At 49.2% G+C, this 20377-nt stretch overlaps 1 protein-coding gene across 1 annotated transcript in view; it reads left to right on the forward strand.

Moving 5' to 3' along the window:
* Window positions 1-20377, forward strand: part of HIP1 (huntingtin interacting protein 1) — a 148159-nt gene that overhangs the window by 88645 nt on the left and 39137 nt on the right. Inside the window, exons 2-4 of the mRNA XM_042972275.1 lie at window positions 13358-13421; window positions 16029-16171; window positions 16405-16461. Coding sequence (XP_042828209.1) covers window positions 13358-13421; window positions 16029-16171; window positions 16405-16461 — 264 coding nt within the window. The remainder of the gene's footprint in view (window positions 1-13357; window positions 13422-16028; window positions 16172-16404; window positions 16462-20377) is intronic.

Genomic DNA, 20377 nt, shown 5'->3' on the forward strand with positions numbered 1-20377 from the left:
TATGCATTCGTGTCCTGTCAAAAGAACAAAATGCATACATGCCTTAATTAAAAATGCTTTTGTTAAAAAAAAAAATGCTAACCATCATCTAAGCTCTCAGCTAGTCGTCATCGCTGATCACAGATCACCACGACACATAATAATAACGAAAAAGTTTGCAGTATTGCAGGAATCACCAAAATGTGACCAGAGACACGAAGTGAGCAAATGCTACGTGCCGATAGACTTCCCTGATGTAGGGTCTCCACAAACCATCCGTTTGTAAAAAAAAAAAAAAATAATAATAATAATAATAATAATAATAATGCAGCATCTGTGAAGCAGTAAGGCAAAGTGCAATAAATCGAGGCATGCCTGTATTTGTCTCTGGCAAAAGAGATGTTTTTTTTGCAGCCTCTCTGCCCTCATTCTGGGGACATCCTATGCCTGTGTGTTCTCCTCATCCTCATGTATGACCCTGTCTGGAGAAGCAGAGGCAGCCTTGCAGCCACCATTCCAACGGGAACACGCTGGGAGGGCCTGGAGGGAGGGACGCTGGTGAGGGACAGGTACCGAGAGCCCCACCCCTGAACCCCGGGCCCTGGGAAGGAGGGCCGTTCATTTTGTCTTGGCTGCTTCCCACTCTGCCTCCCATCCTCTCCTCCCCATACAGACTTTCACCTCCATCACGGAGCTGCTGCATTTCTTGCCCTGGTCACCAGTGATGTCATAGGCAGTGGCGAATTCTCGGTCCTCACCCACCTGCCGCTGCAGCACTCTTTGACACACTGTCTTCACCAACAGGGGTGACCCCCCCCCACCCCTCGATTCTCCTCCTGCCTCGCATGGCTGTTATTTCTGTCTTCTTCCCCGGTTTTCTCATTCCTCCCAGAATTCCATCCCCAGCTCCTCTGGAACCTCCTAGGCTCAGAAGGCATAGGGGCCCTGGAAGACCGTCTTGTGTAAACACTCCTCCGGCAGCCTGGGCCAAGCATCCGTGCCCACCTTCCAAAGTCTCCTTGTCCACCTCCCACTAAACTTGCTTTCTTTCTCTTTAAGGCCAGGTCTACTGAAATGTAATGTAGATGTCATAAAAGTCACCATTGTTGGCATAGAGTTTTGTGAGTTTTGACAGGAACGTGCAGTTAGGTAAACTCCACGCAATCGAGATTGAGGATAGGATCACCTCCCCCAAATCATGCCCCTTTGTAACCACCCCTTCCTCCACCTCCAGTCCCTGGCAACCAGTGACCTGTTTTGTTTTGTTTTTTTTTTTTATTCCTATAATTCTAACTTCTCCAGAATGTCCTATAAATGGAATCATGCAGTTTGTGGCCTTTTGAGTCTGGCTTCTGTCACTTGACATTCATACTTTGAAGATTCACCCATGTTGTTGGCATGAATCAATAGTTTGTTCCCTTTTATTGCTTCCTGTGGTGGGGCTGTACTGCAGCTTGTGTATTCATCCCCAAGTTCAAGGACGTCGTAACTGTTTCCAGTTTGGAGGATGATGGACACAAAACACAGCTTCTCTTAATGCTCACTGCCGGGTTGTGTCAGATCCCCGAGGACCTCCACTTCCCAAGTGCTGGGAATTGAGATATTTAAAGACCTCTGTACCCTTTCTTGCCCATCCCTACTTTGCACCACCTCTTGCCCTGATATCTGTTCTTATCTGACCTTGGGTGGTTCCCCATACTCATTGGGTTCCTTTGCATGCACCCACATTATCCATGTTCCTCTTGGATGGGGCGCCCAAAGCTGCATGCCGCATTTGGTGCCCGGCAGGATGTCTGGCACATGGTGGGATGAATCAGTACTCCCAAATGCGGTTGAAAGCCATAAAACCAAGGACTGGCTCTTGTTCTCGGTCATCTAATTCTGTTGATATAGCCCAAAATGAACTTCGCTTCTTGAATTTCATGTTATTATAGTGGCCACGTCATACTGTTAAACTCAGCTAACCTACCGGGAACTCACTGGGCACTTACTTTCTGTCCATGTGCAGTTGAATTCTGGGCCCGGGCGTATTCTTCTGTCCCACTGGTTATCACCTATGGTCATACCCTTCCACTGTCATCCAAACACGTGTGCACTTGCTCTAGACATTACTTAGATCTGGCGCTATGCCTTCTGTATACCCTCAGTAGTAAACACGGTGGAGGGCACAAGTCCAGGGTGGCGGCACACCCTACCCCAAGGTGACGGTAGCCAGTTATCAGCACCTGCAAGCAGAGACAGCTGCCCTCATGGATCTTCCCTCGTAACCCAGGGACTGGCAAGCTTTTCCAGAAAAGGGCCAGGTCGTAAACTTTTGGCTTTGTGGCCAGATGCTGTTGCTTCCCCCTGCCTCTCCCTTCCTCCTCTTCCCTTAAAAATGTCAAAACCAACCTTCACTCACAGGCCACACACAAGCAGGCTGCAGATTCAGCTGGAGGTTAGTGGTTTGCAACACTGATACCCTGTAGTTTCTTGTCCTTGTGTATGAGATGTTGTACGAAACTTTGTTAAATGCCTTGATCCTCGAAATTCAGACACACGGTGCGTCTGCTTGATTTTTCTGAAATGTTGCCTTAGAGTCTAGAAGGCACATCACCTTGGCTTGCTCCAGTTCACTCAGCACCGGCGACCCTTCGACACCTTCCTAACTCGCCTTGGGTTTTCCCTTTCAATGCTCTGTCTGCCTTTTTCAGTTCAAAGGTCCTTCTGGACGGAAAAGACAGAGGCAAAATAGGAGTTTATCATCCACAGTGCACCACTGGCAGAAAGCAGCGTGCCCATTCCGTCTTGTTCTTTTTGCGTTTTGTACGATAAGATAGGCTTTTTGGGTTTCCTCCACATTTTCTGGAAGCTTCATCTCATTTTCGGCTTTCGCTTTCTGATACCACTCATCCGTCTGTGCCACTCGTAGACGTAGGCATAAGCAGCTTGAGTAAGTAGCTTGCACACCCAAACTGGGTACTTTTTTTCATAAAGCGTTGCTGAAATTGCACAGAGAAGAGGGAAGGAAAGAACAGGAAGAGGAAGGAGGACGGTCCTTATCTCCCTACAAACAGTTAACTCTTGGATGGCAAGGTCCACTCTCTTCCATCTTGTGTTGACCAGGAGCGCCTCGCTCCGTGCCCCACACCCAGGCACCTGGTCCAGTTGCATAGAATGCCCATCCCAGTCTGCAGAAGGCCCACTTGGGCTTGCATAGCTCAGTGCTACAGCCTAGAGGCAGCCCTGCACTACATCTGATAGGTATTCAGTCAAAATCACAATTCCTTGGTGTTTTCTACTTAAAAAAAATCTTCCACAAAACACTAAATTCACCATCTTAGCCAATTTAAGGCGCATAATTGAGTAGCGTGGTGCAGCCATTGCCACTAGGTTCAGAACGTTTTCGGCATCCCGAGAGGAAACCCCATCCCCATGAGCCACTGCCCATCCCCCCCACTCCTACCCGAACCTGGCAACCAGCAACCTGCCCCCTGTCCCTGTGGATTCACCCCTTCTGGACGTTTCCTATGAATGGAATCCTATAGCCCATGACATCGTGTCTGGCTTCTTGACTTAGCACGATGTTTCTGAGGTTCATCCACGCTCCTTTTTGTGTGTGGATGTGTGTTTTGATTGTGGCAAAACACATGTAACATAAAAATGTCCCATCTTAACCACTTTTAACGGTCCAGTTCAGTGGCATTGAGTGCATTCACACTTCTGCACCTGTCATCACCATCCGTTTCCAGAACCTTTTCATCTTCCCAAAACTGAGATCGGTCTCCACTGAACACTAACTCCCCATTCCCCCTTCCTCCCAGCCCCCGGCACCCACCATTCTGCCTCTGTCTCTTCTATTTTGACTACTCAAAGTAGCTCACGTACATGGAGTCCAACAGTATCCCTCCTTCCGTGTCTGGCTAACTTCACCGAGCATCATATACTCCAGATTCATCCACACTGTAGTGTGTGGTAGGATTTCCATCTTTCTGAGGCTGAATAATATTCCACTGTGTGAACAGACCATGTCTTCACTTATCCATTGCTCTGTGGACGAACACTTGTGTTGTTCCCACCAGTGTTTTCCACTTCGGAGCACTGGTTTCCTGCTGCACGGTCTTGACCACCCTCCTCCCAACTCAGGTTTGTACCCCTCGCCAATTGCAGGAGTGATTGACAGTTTTTAATCTTGTCAACTTGCTTACTCCATCTTCCCTTCCAGATGATGAGACTGTAGAACAGCGCCTTTCTTTCTGCTAGGCCCTCTGAAATCTGTGTGACCCGGATGGCTTGGTTACTCCCCACCTATCCTGAACCTGGAGGGTATGGTCGGGGGCTTCATAGAATGGGAGGAGGAGGGAGATGTGATTCTAATTTCAATAGCCCCCCAGGTTGTGATACAGAGAAGCCACACAAAATACTAAAAAGAAAAAAAAAAATACTGTCATAGTCTGTCTGGGCTGCCATGATAAAATGCCATAGACTGAGTGGCTTAAATAACAGGAATTTATTTTTCACAGTTCTAGAGATTAGGTGCCTGCTGATTCAGATCCCTGGAGAGGGCTCTCCCTGTGACTTGTAGACGGCTGCCTTCTCGTTCTGTCCTCACATGGTGGAGAGAAAGAAAATGAGAGAAAGCAAAGATGCTCTGGTGTCTCTCTCTCCTTTTTTAAATGTTTTATTTGTTTTTGAGGGAGAGAGAGGAAGTTGGGAAGGGCCAGAGAGAAAGGAGGACAGAGGATCGAAGCAGGCTCTATGCTGACAGCCTTGAGCCCGACGTGGGGCTCAAATTCACAAACTGTGAGATCATGACCTGAGCCAAAGTCAGACACTCAGTGGACTGAGCCACCCAGGCGCCCCCATAAGGGCACCGATTTCATCATGAGGAGCCCATTCTCACGAGTTCATATAACCCTAATCACCTCCCAAAAGCCCTCATCTCCAGATACCGTCACATCGGAGGTTACGACTTCAACTTACAAATTTGGGGGGTACACAATTCTGTTCATAACAAATAACCTTTTATAAAAACAAGGAAATGAGTGGAAGTATTTAGCTATATAGAACCTAGCTAAGTACTAGAGGATAATAAGAACAAGTAGCTGGATATCATTAGTTAGGGCGGCTTCTATGTAACTATCAGCAAGAATTTTTTTTTTTTTTTTTTTTTTTTTGAGAAAGAGCAGGTCGGGGAGTGAGGGAGGGGCAGAAGGTTGGCAGGGGAGAGAAAGAGATTGAGAATCTGAAGCAGGCTTCACGATCAGTGTGGAGCCAGACATGGGGCTCAATCCCACCACCCCACCACCCCAGGATCATGACCTGAGCCAAAACCAAGAGTCAGACGCTCAACCGACTGAGCCACCCGGGTGCCCCCACCCCCAGCAAGATTTTTGACTTAAGAACTGTGAGGAACTTGGAGGAAGGAGAAGATGGGGCATCCTAGACAGGAGAGGGGAGGGCACACGGTAGGGAGCACTGACAAGGAGGTCTGCTTGGAGAGATCTGAGCAGACAAGGCCTTCATCCATCAATTCGTCTGGGTACCAGGCATAGTAGGTGTGCTCATGGGGGAAACGGCCAGATAACATGGTCCCTGCCCTCACGGAGATCACTGGCGGGTGGGGAAAGACACCAAGCAAATGAACAAACAAGGGAATTTCAGCTTGCGATAAGAGCCTCTGCAGGAAATAACCAGGGTGGTTAATCTTGGTAAAGAGATACTGGAGGACAAGGGGCGGGGAGATGCCGTAGATTAGACGGGCCGCCTAGGAGGTGACATTTGAACGGCCCAGAGAGGGAGGAAAAGCCAGCCTTGCAGATGGAGGAGGTTCCAGGCATAAGGAGCGTCAGCGACAGAAAGACTTAGAAACGCCGAAGGAACAAAAAGACAGCAGTGTGGTTGGACCGGGTGGGCTGCATGAAAGCACGGACTTCATTCTGTGTGCACACGGTGGTCAGCTCTGAGCGGGGGCGTGACCTCACCCGCGTACATACAGATCACTCTGGTTGCTGGGTGCAGAGCAGCTTGGGAAGGGCCGGTACGGTGGGGACCCTATCTCAGTGGCCCAGTGGGGACATCCTAGTGGTTTGGGCTGCGGAGGAGGCAGAGGAGTGGAGAGAAGCAGAGGGGTCAGGGGGTGGGGAGGGCCCAATGGTCGATGTCTGGACGGAAACTCAGAGGCAAAGGCTCATTAAGGAAGACTCGGAGGGACACGGGGAGAGAAATACACGGGTGGGCGTGCTGGCGGAAGTTGGGAGTGCAAAGCCACGGGCTTAGTTGAGATCATTAAGGAGGGAGGGCAAGTGGATAGAGATCTGGGGACGAGCCACCAAAGAAACCAGGGGACCAGGCGTCAGGGGTGGGAGGCGAGAGGCAGGCTGCTGACGGGGGCACAGTGTGGGGAGCCGAACTGGGTTGGAATCCTGGCCCCACCTGCTGTTGCCTGTGCTACTTTGGACAACTCGTCTTGGAAAACGTGGGCTCAGATTCCCCGCCTTCCAGGGCTGAAGGGGAGGATCAGAAGCAAATCTCCTGAGTGCAGCGCTCCGTGGCAGCTCTGCTGACAGCAATGATGACCGCGCTACTATTCTTTCTGATCCAGAGAAGATTTAAAAAGACTTGATGTGGGACACCATGCATTCTCGGTGCGAAGGCACCCAGTGCGGAAGGCCACGTTTCATCTTCCGCACCTTGATCGTCCTTCCCCCGGGCTCTCATGACCTCACCTGGGTTCTGAACCCTGCCGCCCTGGCTCAGGCTCCGCGTCCCGGCCATGAACTCAAGCTGTGCCCCCCTCTCCCGTGACTGCTGCAGCGCCCTCCTGCGCTCCGTGCGTCCCCGGTGTCTTACCCTCTCCTCACCCATCACCAGCCTGGTCCTCCCCAGCAGACCCCTTTCTGCCCTGCGTCTCGGCATCAGGCACTGGGGAGGAAGGTTCTCCCAGCCCTGTGTTGGCTGAGCCCAGTTCGTGGAGGCCATCTCAGGGGCGCAGGCTGGTTGGGGGAAGGATGAGACCTGAGACCAACTTGCAGGTGTGAAAAGCGCCCTTCCTCTGGTCTGTTTCCCTCAGGCTCCAAACCAGATGAGGGGAAGCACACTGTAAGGTGTCACCAGCTCCCAGCCCGTCCCCAGGCCGCTGGCGGCCACCAGCTGTGCCTTTGCTCAGCCACCTGCACCCCACGTGCTCTTGGCATTTACTTTCTCTGCCTTCCTTCTATCTCACTTTCTGCTTTCCCCTTCTGCTGCCCCGCCTGGTCTCGCATTTCTGTCCGCGTGGCGACGGGCAGGGGCCCCTCCGGTCCCTCGCTTTGGGACCTGCCGCCCCGACCCTGCCACATCTTCTCTGCCCGGCCCCGCCATGGAACCTTCGCGAGCCAGCCCAGCCTTGGCAGCCCAAGCACGGGGCCCCTGCCAGGAGCTGTGTGCGTGGCCGGACAGTGCCCAGCTGGCCCCCAGAGGCTGAGCCCAGGCCCCGCTTCCCGCAGCAGCAAGGCCCCACGGTTTTCCATTGGGTGCAGCCTGGCCGAGGCTACCCTAAAGGAGCAGAGGAAGGGGCTGGAGAAGGAGAAGGAGGCGCTTGGGAGAATGTCCCCCTTCCCGCGGTGCCTGCTGATAATTGGCTCTCCGGAACCAGCTCGGGACACAAGGGCCAGCTGGGCCAGGAAGCAGTGCACAATGCTGCTTTTTCAGGGGGGAGTCTGCGTGGTCGCCGGTCTTGTGTGACTCCAGGGAAATCTGGAGTACAGCCTGTTCTCAGAGGACGTTCTCTAACCTAGACCGGAGGTGAGAAATCGAACCCCGACTTCTCACTCTCTGTCCTGGGCGGGTCCCCGCAGGCATCACCTGGTTCCTGATGATTTCTTGCAGGGAGAGTCTGGGGAGGGGAGGGAAAGGGAAAAGATTTTCTCAAGGAACCATGAATCATTGCGTACCTGGTGCTTTTTAGAGGGGGAGCCTGGGAAGCAAGCCACTCCTTAATCACTTGATGGTTTACTAAGACTCTGCACCTGCCTTAGCAGCTGTGGGCCCTCGAGGGAAGAAGGCAGGTCCTTGCCCTCGGGAGTTTAATCTCGGTGGGGAGGTGAGACAACATGCCAAGTGTCAAACTCTAAGAAAAATTGGAATTCAAGAAGAAGGTTGGAAAGAACTTATTGGCCAGAGTGGCCTGGCCGGTCTAAAGGACGGTAAAGTTTGGTCTGCCCTGGGAAGACGGGCGGAATTTGGAACGTAGAAGGAAGTAGAGCATGTGTGTTATGAAATTTTACAGAACTACAGGAAAGTCGTCGTCGTAGCTGGGAACTTCTGTCCTGGAAACATCCTGGTGTCCGACATTCCGAGCACCCCCGAGGACCCACAGCCTGCCATTACGAGCCCAGAATGCTGAGGCTCAGCCCTGCCAACGAGCCCAATAAATCTCTGGCTCAGAAACCGGGCGGCCTGCCTACAGCCGTGGGCCGGGCTCTCTGGGGCACTTGTATGTTAGGGAAGCATTGGTCGGGGAACTTGGGGCATGTGGGCCACAGTAATGGAAAACTCCAGTGAGCTGCAAGTGAAGGGGCCGGGGCAGCCTCCACAGGGGCAGGCAGGGCTTGCGGGGGTCAGGGAGCTGTTGGTTTGGGCAGAAACTTCATTCCGCAGCCCAGCGCCAGGCTGGGCCCTTGGTCAGTGTCCTAGACTCGTACTGGGGGCTGCGACTATATGTGCACGTGGAAATTGTTCCACGCTTTCCCTTTTTTTTTTTTTTTAAAGTTTATTTATTTTTGAGAAAGAGGGAGAGAGAGAGTGCACACTTATGAGTGGGGGAAGGACAGAGAGAGGGAGACAGAGAATCTCAAGCAGGCTCCGCATTGTCAACGTACAGCCTGATGGGCTGCTCAGTCTCACCAGTCTGAGCTCGTGACCTGAGCTGAGATCAAGAGTCAGACACTTAACTGACTGAGCCACCCAGGTGCCGCTGAGTAGTGTTTTATGTGTGAATTGATCCTGCATAGAGTTGGAACCGTCCCCTCCCTCATTCTGAACACTATACTCCTTTTCATACAGCCAGAGCTCAGATTTGCATTTTGACCAATCACATCATAGTGTCGCTTACAGTAAGTTAGCAGGCAAATAAAACACCTAATTTATTTCACAAGGGCTGATTTGAATCCTGCTTCCTCTGTGCCAGAGAGTTAGATCTAAATATAGGAAATCTCTTTGGTACCTACTGGGTTGCATATTGGGAAATGTTACTGTGGAAAGCATTTGGATTCTGATTCTGTGTTCCTGATGTGGAGGGCCATGTCTGCTATGGGGATGGTGACTCAGGGGCTGAGCTAGAGCCACATCGCAGAGTCTGGTTCTCAGCGGAGTCTCAGAGTCTGGTTCTCACTCCACTCATTGGAGTGGCCTTGGGCAACCTACTTGGCCGTGGTTTCCTCATCTGTGAAATGGGGGCGGTTAATACTAATACTCACCTACTTGGAGGCTATAGAATTAGGAGATTTTAATAAGATAATGAACACAAAATGTTTATTATTAGCACGGGGCCTGGGAGCAAACACTCATTAGCTGTCAGTAACTTGATGATTATAACCACTGCTGTTTCTGGTTCACGTCCTCCTTCTTTTAAAAATGACTGTTTCTCACCCCTAAGGTGCCCTCCTCTGCAGCATCTTCGATGCTCCCCCTGCTGTGTCCCCTGTACCTGGGAGCTCCTATCGGCCAGTCCTGTTTTTAGAGCCCACCTTCCACTGGGCTCTTGGCATTTTAATTTCTGTCATTTTGGCCGAGGCTTTACTCCCTCATTTCTCTGTTGTCACTAGCTTCCTCCTGCGTCTCCCTACCTCCAGGTTCCGTCCTCTTCTGCCTGTGGCCTTCACACCCCTGCCGCTTCCCCACCGGCACCCAGCACCGCCTCCCTCTCTGGCTCCCCGTCCCCACCCTGCCTCCGTGCTGCCCTCCAGCCACGCAGCCTGCACGCGCTCTGGTTGCCTGTCCTCTGTGACCCTGACCTAGACAGCCCCTCCACAGTCCAGAGCTGTCACGATGGCTCAGGGCTGGGATCCAGCTGACCAAGATTGGAAGTGAATAGCATGACCTCAGGCAAGCTGCTTGGCCTTCCTGTGCAACAGTCATAGGTGCCCCTGAGTTTGAATGAGGCATAACTGAGAGAAGTAGGTGAATTGCAGGGATAATTACAGCACCTGGGACAGGTCACCACCTTCTTCCTCTAAGTGGTGTCCCCCTGGAGCAGTATCATGATTTCCAGGGGCTTCTGCCTCCTGTCAATGTTTAGAGCACAGAACATGTGCGGCGTGCAGCCAACACACAAACACATACAGGATCTGTAGTTCCAGACTCATGATATATTATTTTAAGGGAATTGTAAGGTGTTGGGTTTTCTTATTGTTGCAAGCAAGACTCATAGTGACCGTGAGCTTGGGCACTTGGTCAGTACGGTTTAAAGACGTATTTGTGGGGGCGCCTGGGTGGCTCAGTCGGTTAAGCGTCTGACTCTTGGTTTCGGCTCAGGTCACGATCTCACGGTTCGTGGGTTAAAGCTCCACATCGGGCTCTGCACTGGCAGTGCAGAGCCTGCTTGGGATTCTCTCTCTCCTACTCTCTCTGCCCTTCCTCTGTTTGTGCTTTTATTCTCTCAAAATAAATAAAATTTTTAAAAAATTAAAACACTTAGAAGAGAACGTAGGAGTCTACCAGTATAATCCAGGGTCAGGAAAAACCTTAAGTACACGCAGAAGCGGTCAAAGTTGAGGTGAGCATACTTAACTATGTAAGACAGTCGAGCCGCCTGGTTGGCTCAGTTGGTTGAGCATCTGACTTTGGCTCAGGTCATGATCTCTTGGTTCGTGAGTTCTAGCCCCGCGTCAGGCTCTGTGCTGACAGCTCAGAGCCTGGAGTCTGTTTTGGATTATGTACCTCCCTCTCTCTCTGTTCCCCTCCCGCTTGCACTCTCTCTCTCTCAAAAATAAATAAACATTAAAAAAATTAAAAAACAAACTATCTAAGGCAGTCGACAACCATGAGCACATGTAAGGAAATACTCAGAACTCACTAGCAATCAGTGAAATACAAAATACAGTCACAGTGAAGCGTCACCATACCCATAAGACCAGCAAAAATGGTGATGGTGGGGACGCTTTTGTACATTGTCAGTGGAAATGTGAACCATTAGGGTCTTTTCGGAATGCAACATGGCAAGCTTATCTGGATCCTGACTAGAAGAAATGCAAGAAAGTTTTCCTGTTTTCACACAACAGGGAAATCTGAACACCTAACTAACCATTTGATGATATTAAGGAATTATCCTTAAATTTTTTTTTAATTTTTATTTATTTTTGAGAGAGAGAGATGGGGGGAGGAACAGAGAGAGGGAGACAGGATCCAAAGTGGGCTCCACACTGACAGCAAAGAGCCCAGTGTGGGCTCGAACTCACAACCCTGCAAGACCACGACCTGAGCCAAAGTCGGACACTCAACCGACTGAGCCACCCAAGCGCCCCCATCCTTAAAAGTTTAGGTGTGATAATAGTATTATGGTTTAATTTTAAATTTTTTTTAAAATTTTTACATTTATTTATTCTTGAGACACAGAGAGAGACAGAGCACAAGCGGAGGAGGGGCAGAGAGAGAGAATGAGACACAGAGTCCAAAGCAGGCTCCAGACTCTGAGCTGTCAGCACAGAGCCCGCGGCAGGGCTCGAACTCACGAGCTGTGAGATCATGACCTGAGCCCAAGTCGGATGCTCAACCGACTGAGCCACCCAGGTGCCCCGGTTTAATTTTTAAATTGTTCTTTTTTTTTTTTTTCTGTAAGAGGTTCATCCTGAACCTCTGGGATTTTACTTCCGATAATCCAGAGAGCAAGGGCGTCAGAGGCTGACAGGAGAAAGCAAGGGTCAGCATACTTAACAGGCACTGGCCGAATCCCCACCACTGCCTGGTTTTTGTGCATAAAGTTTTATTTGGAACGCAGCCACACTCATTTGGTTATGTATTTGTTTAGTATCTCTGAGGCTCCTTTCGTGCTCCAACTTTTGCAAAATTGAGGACTTTCAGCAGAGAGCCATGTGGCCCACAAAGCCTAAAATACCCACTAACTGGCCCTTACAGAAAATGTTTGTGACCCCTGGTCCATAAGGAAGTGGATTTGGCTGCAAGTTCATAAGGGTTGACACTGGGGGCTGTGTGGGCCATGTTTGTCTATGTTTGGATCTTTCCATAATGGCAGATTTAAAAAAAAATCACAACACTTTGACCCAGTGTATCCCACTCCTGGAAATCTACCCATTGGGAATGAAGGCATCAATATGTATAAGCATGCTTACTAAAATGGTTTACAGTGGTTAAAAAAGTTTTTTGATGGCCTGCCAGCACGGGAATGCTTGTATAAATCATGCCCACCCACACCATGAAATATTATACTGTCTCTTTAAAGAATGAGCTAGAATTTTACCATGCCGCTTGGAGAATTTTTCATAAGATGTTTTCAAGTGAGAAAAGGAGGATGTTGAAAAGTCTGTGCTTGGTGATTGCATTTCTATAGAACAGTGGCAGAATTAACCCCTTTGGTAGGGAGGGGTGTGTGTGTGTGTGTGTGTGTGTGTGTGTGTGTGATGCATAACATGTTAACGTGGCTTAGGGTCAAATGCCAACTATGGAAAAGCACAGCCAAACAGAAAAAGGAGAAAAACTGTACTTAAGCAGCCTCCATGATAGGATCCCATTTCGTCTTTCCGTAAGTTGTATCCATAGGTACACACGATTTGCTAAATTCCAAAGGGAGTTACGATTTTTAACACAACTGGAAAGGAGTGAGTATTGTTAATGCCTTGTAAGTAAGGAAATAAAAGGGAATTTGGTTAGGGTTGGAAGATGCCCAGGAGTGGGAAAACAAGAAGTTCCAGTGACCCCGCCGCAGACCTGGGCTGGCTAAGGAAGCCTCCGTGGAAGGCTCTCGTGGTGAGAGAGGGGCGGCTGGGTGGCCTTTGGGCCGCAGCCGCTCCCTGAGCTCAGTGCCTCTTCCTCCTGCTCCCGGAGAAATAATGTTTCCCTGGGGGATGAAAAGCATCCCTTTGTGCAGGCTTTAATTGCCATGCTGTTGTATCGAGTGAATGAGTGGCAGGCGGGCACAGCAGCTGGGCACAGCCAATGCCAGGCAGCAAAGCCCGCTGCCTTAGGACAGCCTAGGCCAGCTGGCCTGGGAGCGTTGCCCACCTCTGCCCCCCACAGCCCCACCTCCTCCGGCCCGGACCCTGGTCCCGGAGGGGTCCTCAGAGCACTGGGGAGGAGTCACTGGAGGGAGAGAAAGGGGTGGGGCACCTGGGAGGGTCTCAGACACTCTAGAAGCTTATTCATCTCAGCCTCCTTTCCCCTCCCCCTCCCTCTTGTTTTTCAGACTGTCAGCATCAATAAGGCCATTAATACGCAGGAAGTGGCTGTAAAGGAAAAACACGCCAGAAATATCCTTTTGGATGTTGTTTGGAAGACTGACCCCAAGGAGGGTCAAGTTGTGGGGACTGAGGTCAGGGCGAGGCATCCTTGCTCAGCTGCAGGAAGGGGAACCCCCACATCGGCCAGGCCTCCTGCAGGGTTTGAGAAGCTCGGTTGGCAGCAGCTGGCCTTCGAGACCACAGCTCATCATGAAGGGACCCAAGGACCCCGCCCGGCCTAGGACTTGAGCTCCTCAGAACTGCCAAGTCCCTTGACATTACTTTCCTTTGAGAGATTTTCTCGGGCCACAGGAGTGACTTTTCACCTGTGTCCTCAAAGCACTTCAGGCCCTGCACTTGGCCCATAGGGCCACACTGACCACCCCCTTGGGAACATGATCGTCTCCCCTTCTCTGATCATGAAACCCAAGCAAAAGGTCTCGGCTGCAATGGTTGGCCTTACGAAAGCGCAGGGGCTCCACCAGGGAAATAAGATCCACCTGTGTGGGCCAGTTCACCCCCAAAGGCAGCAGGGGTGAAGAAGACCAGGACCCCAAGGTGGCTTAGGGAGCTGGTGGCTTGGAGGTTCTCACCAATCGCACCTCCTGGCCCCCACGCCAAGTTTGGACCTGGGCCACTACCATCATGGGTCGTGTCTTCGGAGAGAAGCGCAGGCAGCATCCTGGCTGATGGGTCCCCTGGGATCTGCCCTTGAGGTATAGAGACCAAGAGCTGGAGGGCTGATCCTCAAAGGCCAAAGGAGAGGCTGCTGGTGTGTGCAGCTCGGGGCGAGTGGAGGCTGGGCTTCGGCCTGGGACAAACAGCTCCTCCTTGCCTGGGCTCATCGTGGTGGCAGGGACACAGCCAGTCAGCTCAAAACCGCTCATCTTGAAGCCGTCCCACCTCAGCCCCTTAAGGTGGCGGAAGAAGCCCCGGACTGCCGGTGCGATGCCCCACACCTGTCAAGCCCCTGGGAGGTGTTGCTAAAAGCACGTGCTGCTCCTACTGGTGGAGACGCAGCTTGTGTTTGCCGGGAAGATACTTTGGTTGGATTTAGGGTTTAGCTGCAGGATGGGGGCTCTAGAACTTTGCCCAGAAGCCTGGCTCAACAGTGAGCCTAGGGAGACCTTGCAGACCTCGCCCTTTTATCCCCACAAAGGCACAGTCCCCTTGCTCTACTGAGTCGAGAAAAGCCTTCATTATAAGTGGCCCAACCGCTGGCCCCGCCCTGCCAAAAATACTGATCAGTCTGAACGAGACAGGAAAGAAAGAGAGAGACAGTTTTCAGAGACTAGTGTGCTCCAGATGGGGGACTGGCGGGGGCCATATCACACCCTCTCAGGAAGGCTGCCTGGGGTGATGGAAGGGACACCAGGAGATTCTGGAATCCCTCCTCTACAGCAGTCTGGCTTGCTCTGGAGCCTCGAATGGGTCCAGCGGGGGGGCCTCCAAGAGTCTTCGTCCCCTTGTCTGTCACATGAAAGACCTGGGCCAAAGAAGATTTGAAACGTCTAATGTTCCAGCTGTAACATTCTGTGAGTCTCTCTGCTTCACCGTTAAGAGGTGGATAAACATTGAAAGGGTAATTCCATAGGGTAGGGTTTTAAAGCCTAAAGATATCACACAACCTTTATTCTTTATTGATTTTTTTTAAAAGACTGTCAGCCACCCTCAGTAACAATTGGATAAGCATTTGGAAGTCTGACGTCAGAAATGCTGTTCAGACAACCATTTATCCTTAGGTGCCTAACTGTGCCCGCCCCCACCGCGGCATCCGCTCCTAGAGGGCTGGCGACTGAGTCTTAACTTTTTTTTTATATCCCTGAGTGCCTTTTATAGTGCCTGACATGCAATGGGTGCATTAAAATGCTTATGAAATCAAAGGACAGAAAGGTCTCCTTGCCTCTTTCAAAGTCAGGGTGGCTGGCTAGCTCTCTGCAGAGGGGTTGGGAGCTATCTACCGCTCCTCTTGGCTTCTGTCTAGCCCGAGGGGGCTGTACTTGAGGGGAGACTGTAGTCGTTGCAGAAATCACTCTAAGACCAAAAGCTGACTTCAGCTTCTTAGACCCAGAAGTCTGTGTTCAAGCTCATCCCCTCTCGAAATGTAAATTTCAGTCTGGGGAAGGAACTTTATGATACCTTCCAGCTCAGAAGCAAAACAACATGTGTTCTGGATGAGTCATGAAGTTCCCTGACCCGAGGCAAGTTTTTCTGGCCTGCTTGGCACCTTGCTTCTTACCTAAGCTTTGACAAAGAAGCCTGTAGTTCTGGGGAAAGACCTGCACTTGGGGGTTGATGGTGCCTAGGAATTGGGTGTGTGAGGCCTATTTAAACGAACAATTACGAAGGAAGTGTGGACATCCCCTACTGAGCCCAAAGGGGCTCACGAATTCCACATACAGAGAATTCAGAGTATTGGGAGATTAATGCATCCCTGGTTGAGGCCAGGCAGCTTTGCAGAAGCGGTGGGGTGTACGAGTCATTTTAGGTTTTGGGGGACAGGCTTCCAATGTGGTCAATAGTATTGTAACAGTGTCGTATGACGATAGGTTGCTAGTGGCCTGTTGCAGCCTCCACCCCAGGGATTGGCTGCCCGAGGCAGGGCCCGTGCCTTTGTTTTCCATGACCCTCCCTCACCGTGCATCCTGGGCACCCACCATGAGAAAGGGGCACAGACCTTTTGGTCTGTTGTCAACCGGCTGCCCCTCTCTAGCAACGCTGTCCTCTGCTGGAAGTTCTGCCACGTGTTTCACAAACTCCTCCGAGATGGACACCCAAACGTGAGTTCCTGGGGCTGCAGGGGTGACCAGGGAGCCCGGGCCCATGCGGGGAAAGTGGGATCGCCTGGGGCACAGGGGCCGCTGGCCACTCCCGCCCTGAGGGCCTTTTGGTTACTGGTGAGAGGAGGGCTTGTCTGTCTGGTCAGCCTCCCTGCCTGCCCCAGCCCCATCTTCTACCATCCTCTGTCTCCTTGCCTTCTCATCTCTCATCGGCGGATCCCTTCCCTCTCCAGGTCCTGAAGGACTCTCTGAGATACAAAAATGAACTGAGTGACATGAGCAGGATGTGGGTGAGTTTGGAGATGCAGCCGGGGGCCACCTGCACCTTCTTACCCCTCCCCAGAGGCCATAGAACAAGGACCATGGACCGCAATGAATTTATCTCTTTCAACTTGCTTAGAATTTCTCTCATGAGCATCACAGAGGGGTCAAAGATGGCCCCCAAACAGTACCACGATATCCATAGTCTTACTCGGGGGCCCTGGTAGCCGTAGGGAAGTTCTAGGGCCTGAGAGCTTCTCCTGCCAATGGAAGCTTACATCAGAATGTGCTCCAGGCACTGGGATCCCTCAGCAGTGACTGCCACCGTTCCTGTGTCTTTCCTTCTGATGGCCCCGTGCAGGTCGCAGTACATTGAGAACCAGCATTCCCAATTCTTAATGCCAGGGCTCTTTCTTTCCTGTCTAGGGATTCTCAGTGCCTTAGGATGAAGGAGGAGGTAGGTGGTGTTATCAGCATCAATTGAAAAAGAAGGTTTTTATACACACACCAGAATCCCTCTACATCCTGTTGTCCGAGGAGTATGTGTGTAGATGGGGTGTAATCTGCATTTTGAAGCCTCTCCCGGGTTGATTCTGATATGTCTCATTGCCCCCACTGGTTGAGAACTCCAGCCCTTTCCTTCAAATTCTTACCTGTATCTGTCTGCACTCACAGAATGTTATGTCATCCAGTGCACCCATTGCTGACAAGAATACAGGCCCAGAGAGGGAAGCAGCTCTTCCTACATAACAGGCTAGGTAGTCTGAATAAAGCTGAGGGGGCACCTAGGTGACTCAGTTGACTCTTGATTTCAGATCAGGTCATGATCTCACAGTTTGTGAGTTCAAGCCCTTCATCAGGCTCTGCACTGACAATGCGGAGCCTGCTTGGGATTCTCCCTCTCCCTCTGCCCCTCTCCTACTTGTGCACGTGTGCGCGCTCTCGCGCTCTCTCGCGCTCTCTCGCGCTCTCTCTCTCAAAATAAATAAGTAAACTTAAAAAAAAAAAAGCTGAGAGTTGTCCCCAGATCTCCCAAGTGCATATTGGAGAGCTTTCTATTATTATATCTCTAAACACGGAAAGCTTAGGTCTTTTCTGTTAGAATTTGCCTGGGGTGCCTTTTTCCTTCCTTTTAAAACTTTTGACTTTTCTAGGGGCGCCTGGGTGGCTCAGTCGGCTAAGCGTCCGACTTCGGCTCGGGTCACGATCTCATGGTCCGTGAGTTCGAGCCCCACGTCGGGCTCTGTGCTGACAGCTCGGAGCCTGGAGCCTGTTTCGGATTCTGTGTCTCCCTCTCTCTCTGACCCTCCCCCGTTCATGCTCTGTCTCTGTCTGTCTCAAAAATAAATAAACGTTTAAAAAAATTTTTTTTTAAATAAAAATAAAAAAATAAAACTTTTGACTTTTCTATATTCTATGTCTTAGAAAAGTCCCTTATAAATAGCATTTCATTGGATTTTTGTTGTTGCTTTTCTTCAAGATAGCAGTCTTTATCTTTTAACTGTACATTTACTCCATTTACATTTATTATAATGCATGATATTTTTAGATTTATATCTTCCATCTTAGTTTGTGCTATTTTCCCCTTGTGTTATGTTTCTCTTTCTCTTCGTTTCTTGTCTTCTTTGGATTGATTGGGTATTTTTTTTTCTCATTCCATTTTTCCCTCATTACTAGTTAGGAGATTTTTTTTAAACTCTCCTTTTATTTTTTATTTTTTTGGTATGTTTTCCAATAATTACAAAATACACATTTAGCTTATCAAGAGCTAAAATTCCTGTCTTTATCTGTTTCCTATTAACACAAAAACCTTAGAATATTTTCCCTCCATGCCCTCCCTATAAGCTTGTAGGTTATTGTTGTTATGTATTTTAATTTTGGTTTTGTTTTTCTTTTTAGACTCTATAAGATCTTTTGTTTTAATTGTTTTATTCAGTCCTCTTTGTTTCTTTAGATCTCAGTGGAATCTAACTTTAAATCTTTAAATATAACATCCAGGATTACTTTTTTTTCTGCCTGAATTATTTTCTTTAGAACTTCCTTTAGTGAGAATCTCATGGTGGCAGATAACCGATTTCACTTGTTTGGGAATGTCTTTATTTCACCCTCCTACATGGAATATACTTTGTCTGGGTTTAGGATTCTGGGGTGACAGTTTTCCTCAGCACATGGACAATATTATTCAAGATACCCTTCCACTGACTTCTGGCTTCCATCATTTTCAGGAAGTCGGCTGTCAGACTCATTGTCCCTTCTTTGAAGCAAATCTGCATTTCCTCTGGCCATTTTTAAGATCTTACCATGTATAGGTGCAAATTTATTGTGGATTCCTTAGACTTCTTAAATCTCTAGGTTAGTATCTCTTTTCAGTTATGAAAAATTCTCTTTGTCTCTTCAACTATTGTCTTTCCTCTGTTCTGTCTTTTCCTCTGAGACTTTGGTTATATCTGTCTTTCTCATTCTATCCCCCCAGTATCTTTTTTTTTTTTTTTTTTTTTGAGTAAGCTCTACTCCCTATGTGGGGCTTAAACTCATGACCCCAAGATCAAGAGTCACATGCTCTATCAACAGAGCCAGCCAGGCACCCACCACTACCACCACCACCAATGTCTTTAGACTTGTGTTTCATTGTTTTCTACCTGCTTATCCCTTTACTATATTCTGGATAACCTCAGTAGATCTAACTTTCATTTTATTTGTCCCCCTTTCAGCTGGATCTCATCTGTTAAACCTTTTCATTATATAATTATAATTTTAGTCTAGCTTTCATTTCTTGGAGTTCTTTTTTTCCCTCCAAATCTGCTTGTCATTTTTTATGATTTCTTGTGCCCTGCATGTATTTTGAAGCAGACTCTGACTTATTTAAATAAATTAAAGGGTGATTTCATGTATCACTTCTTATACTTCCATTATCTAGAGACCTTTGAGATATATTTCTGCTGTCCATTGTTTTTGATGAATGCTGTTCGTGCTATGGAGTTTCTTTTTGTGCTTAGTTATTTTTTACTGTGAGGTGCTCATTTTCCTAGGAATCTTATTTGTGGGAACTCTTTGAAGTCTATAATGAAGGCAGGTTCCTCCAGAGAGAATGGGCATTTGCCTCCATTAAGATCACTCTAAGTTAAATCCTCAGCTTAAGGTTTTGTGAATTCCAGGAAGATTCCCTTGAGCTCTGGCTCCTTTGGGTCCATTTCCAAGGAGTTGTTTTTCCCTCCTTCTGATCACAACAGTGGTTCAAGGGCCTCAGGGAGGACTTTTTTGGTGCAGGAGTGCTGGGATCTGTGTTATGTCCAGTTCACCTTTAGTTCTCCTACACCAGGAAGGCAGTCTTTGGCTCTTCCCCCAGACTCTTCAACTTCAGCAGGGCTAAGTTCACACCTGGCCCCTGAGGCTCAGAAAACCAAGTTCAGTTCACCTGGTGAGGCAAAACCCCTGTCCCTGCCAACTCCATCACCCCAGTATTCCATATTTTCTCCTAGTAGCTATAAGGACTTGGTGCCTGGTCTGAAGATTCCTTACCCTCTCATTAGTTCATTAATGCCTTCAAAGAGAAGTTTTAAATATTTTTCCCAATATTTTCGTAATTTTCGATGGGAAAGTCAGCCCAACGTAATCTGACTCATTATCCAAACTGGCATTCCTTTAGGCCTGTCCTCCTATGTAGTTTTCTCTTCCATTTGACTGAGAGTTTCTAGGTATTAGAAACCTTTTCACTCTTTTTTTTTTTTTTCCAATTAAGACCTTATTTTCTTTTAAAGCAAGTTTTATTAGGTTCACAGCAAAGTTGAGCAGAAAGTACGGCAATTTCCCATATAACCCCACCCCTAAATGTAGCCTCCTCTGTTATCAGCATCCCCTACCAGCGTGGTACATTTGTTACAAGTGATGAACCTTCACTGATACATCCTAATCGCCCAAAGTCCGTAGTCTACACTATTGTTCACT

This window comes from Panthera tigris, chromosome E3 (genome assembly GCF_018350195.1).
Source record: "Panthera tigris isolate Pti1 chromosome E3, P.tigris_Pti1_mat1.1, whole genome shotgun sequence".
Classification (NCBI taxonomy): Eukaryota; Metazoa; Chordata; class Mammalia; order Carnivora; family Felidae; genus Panthera; species Panthera tigris.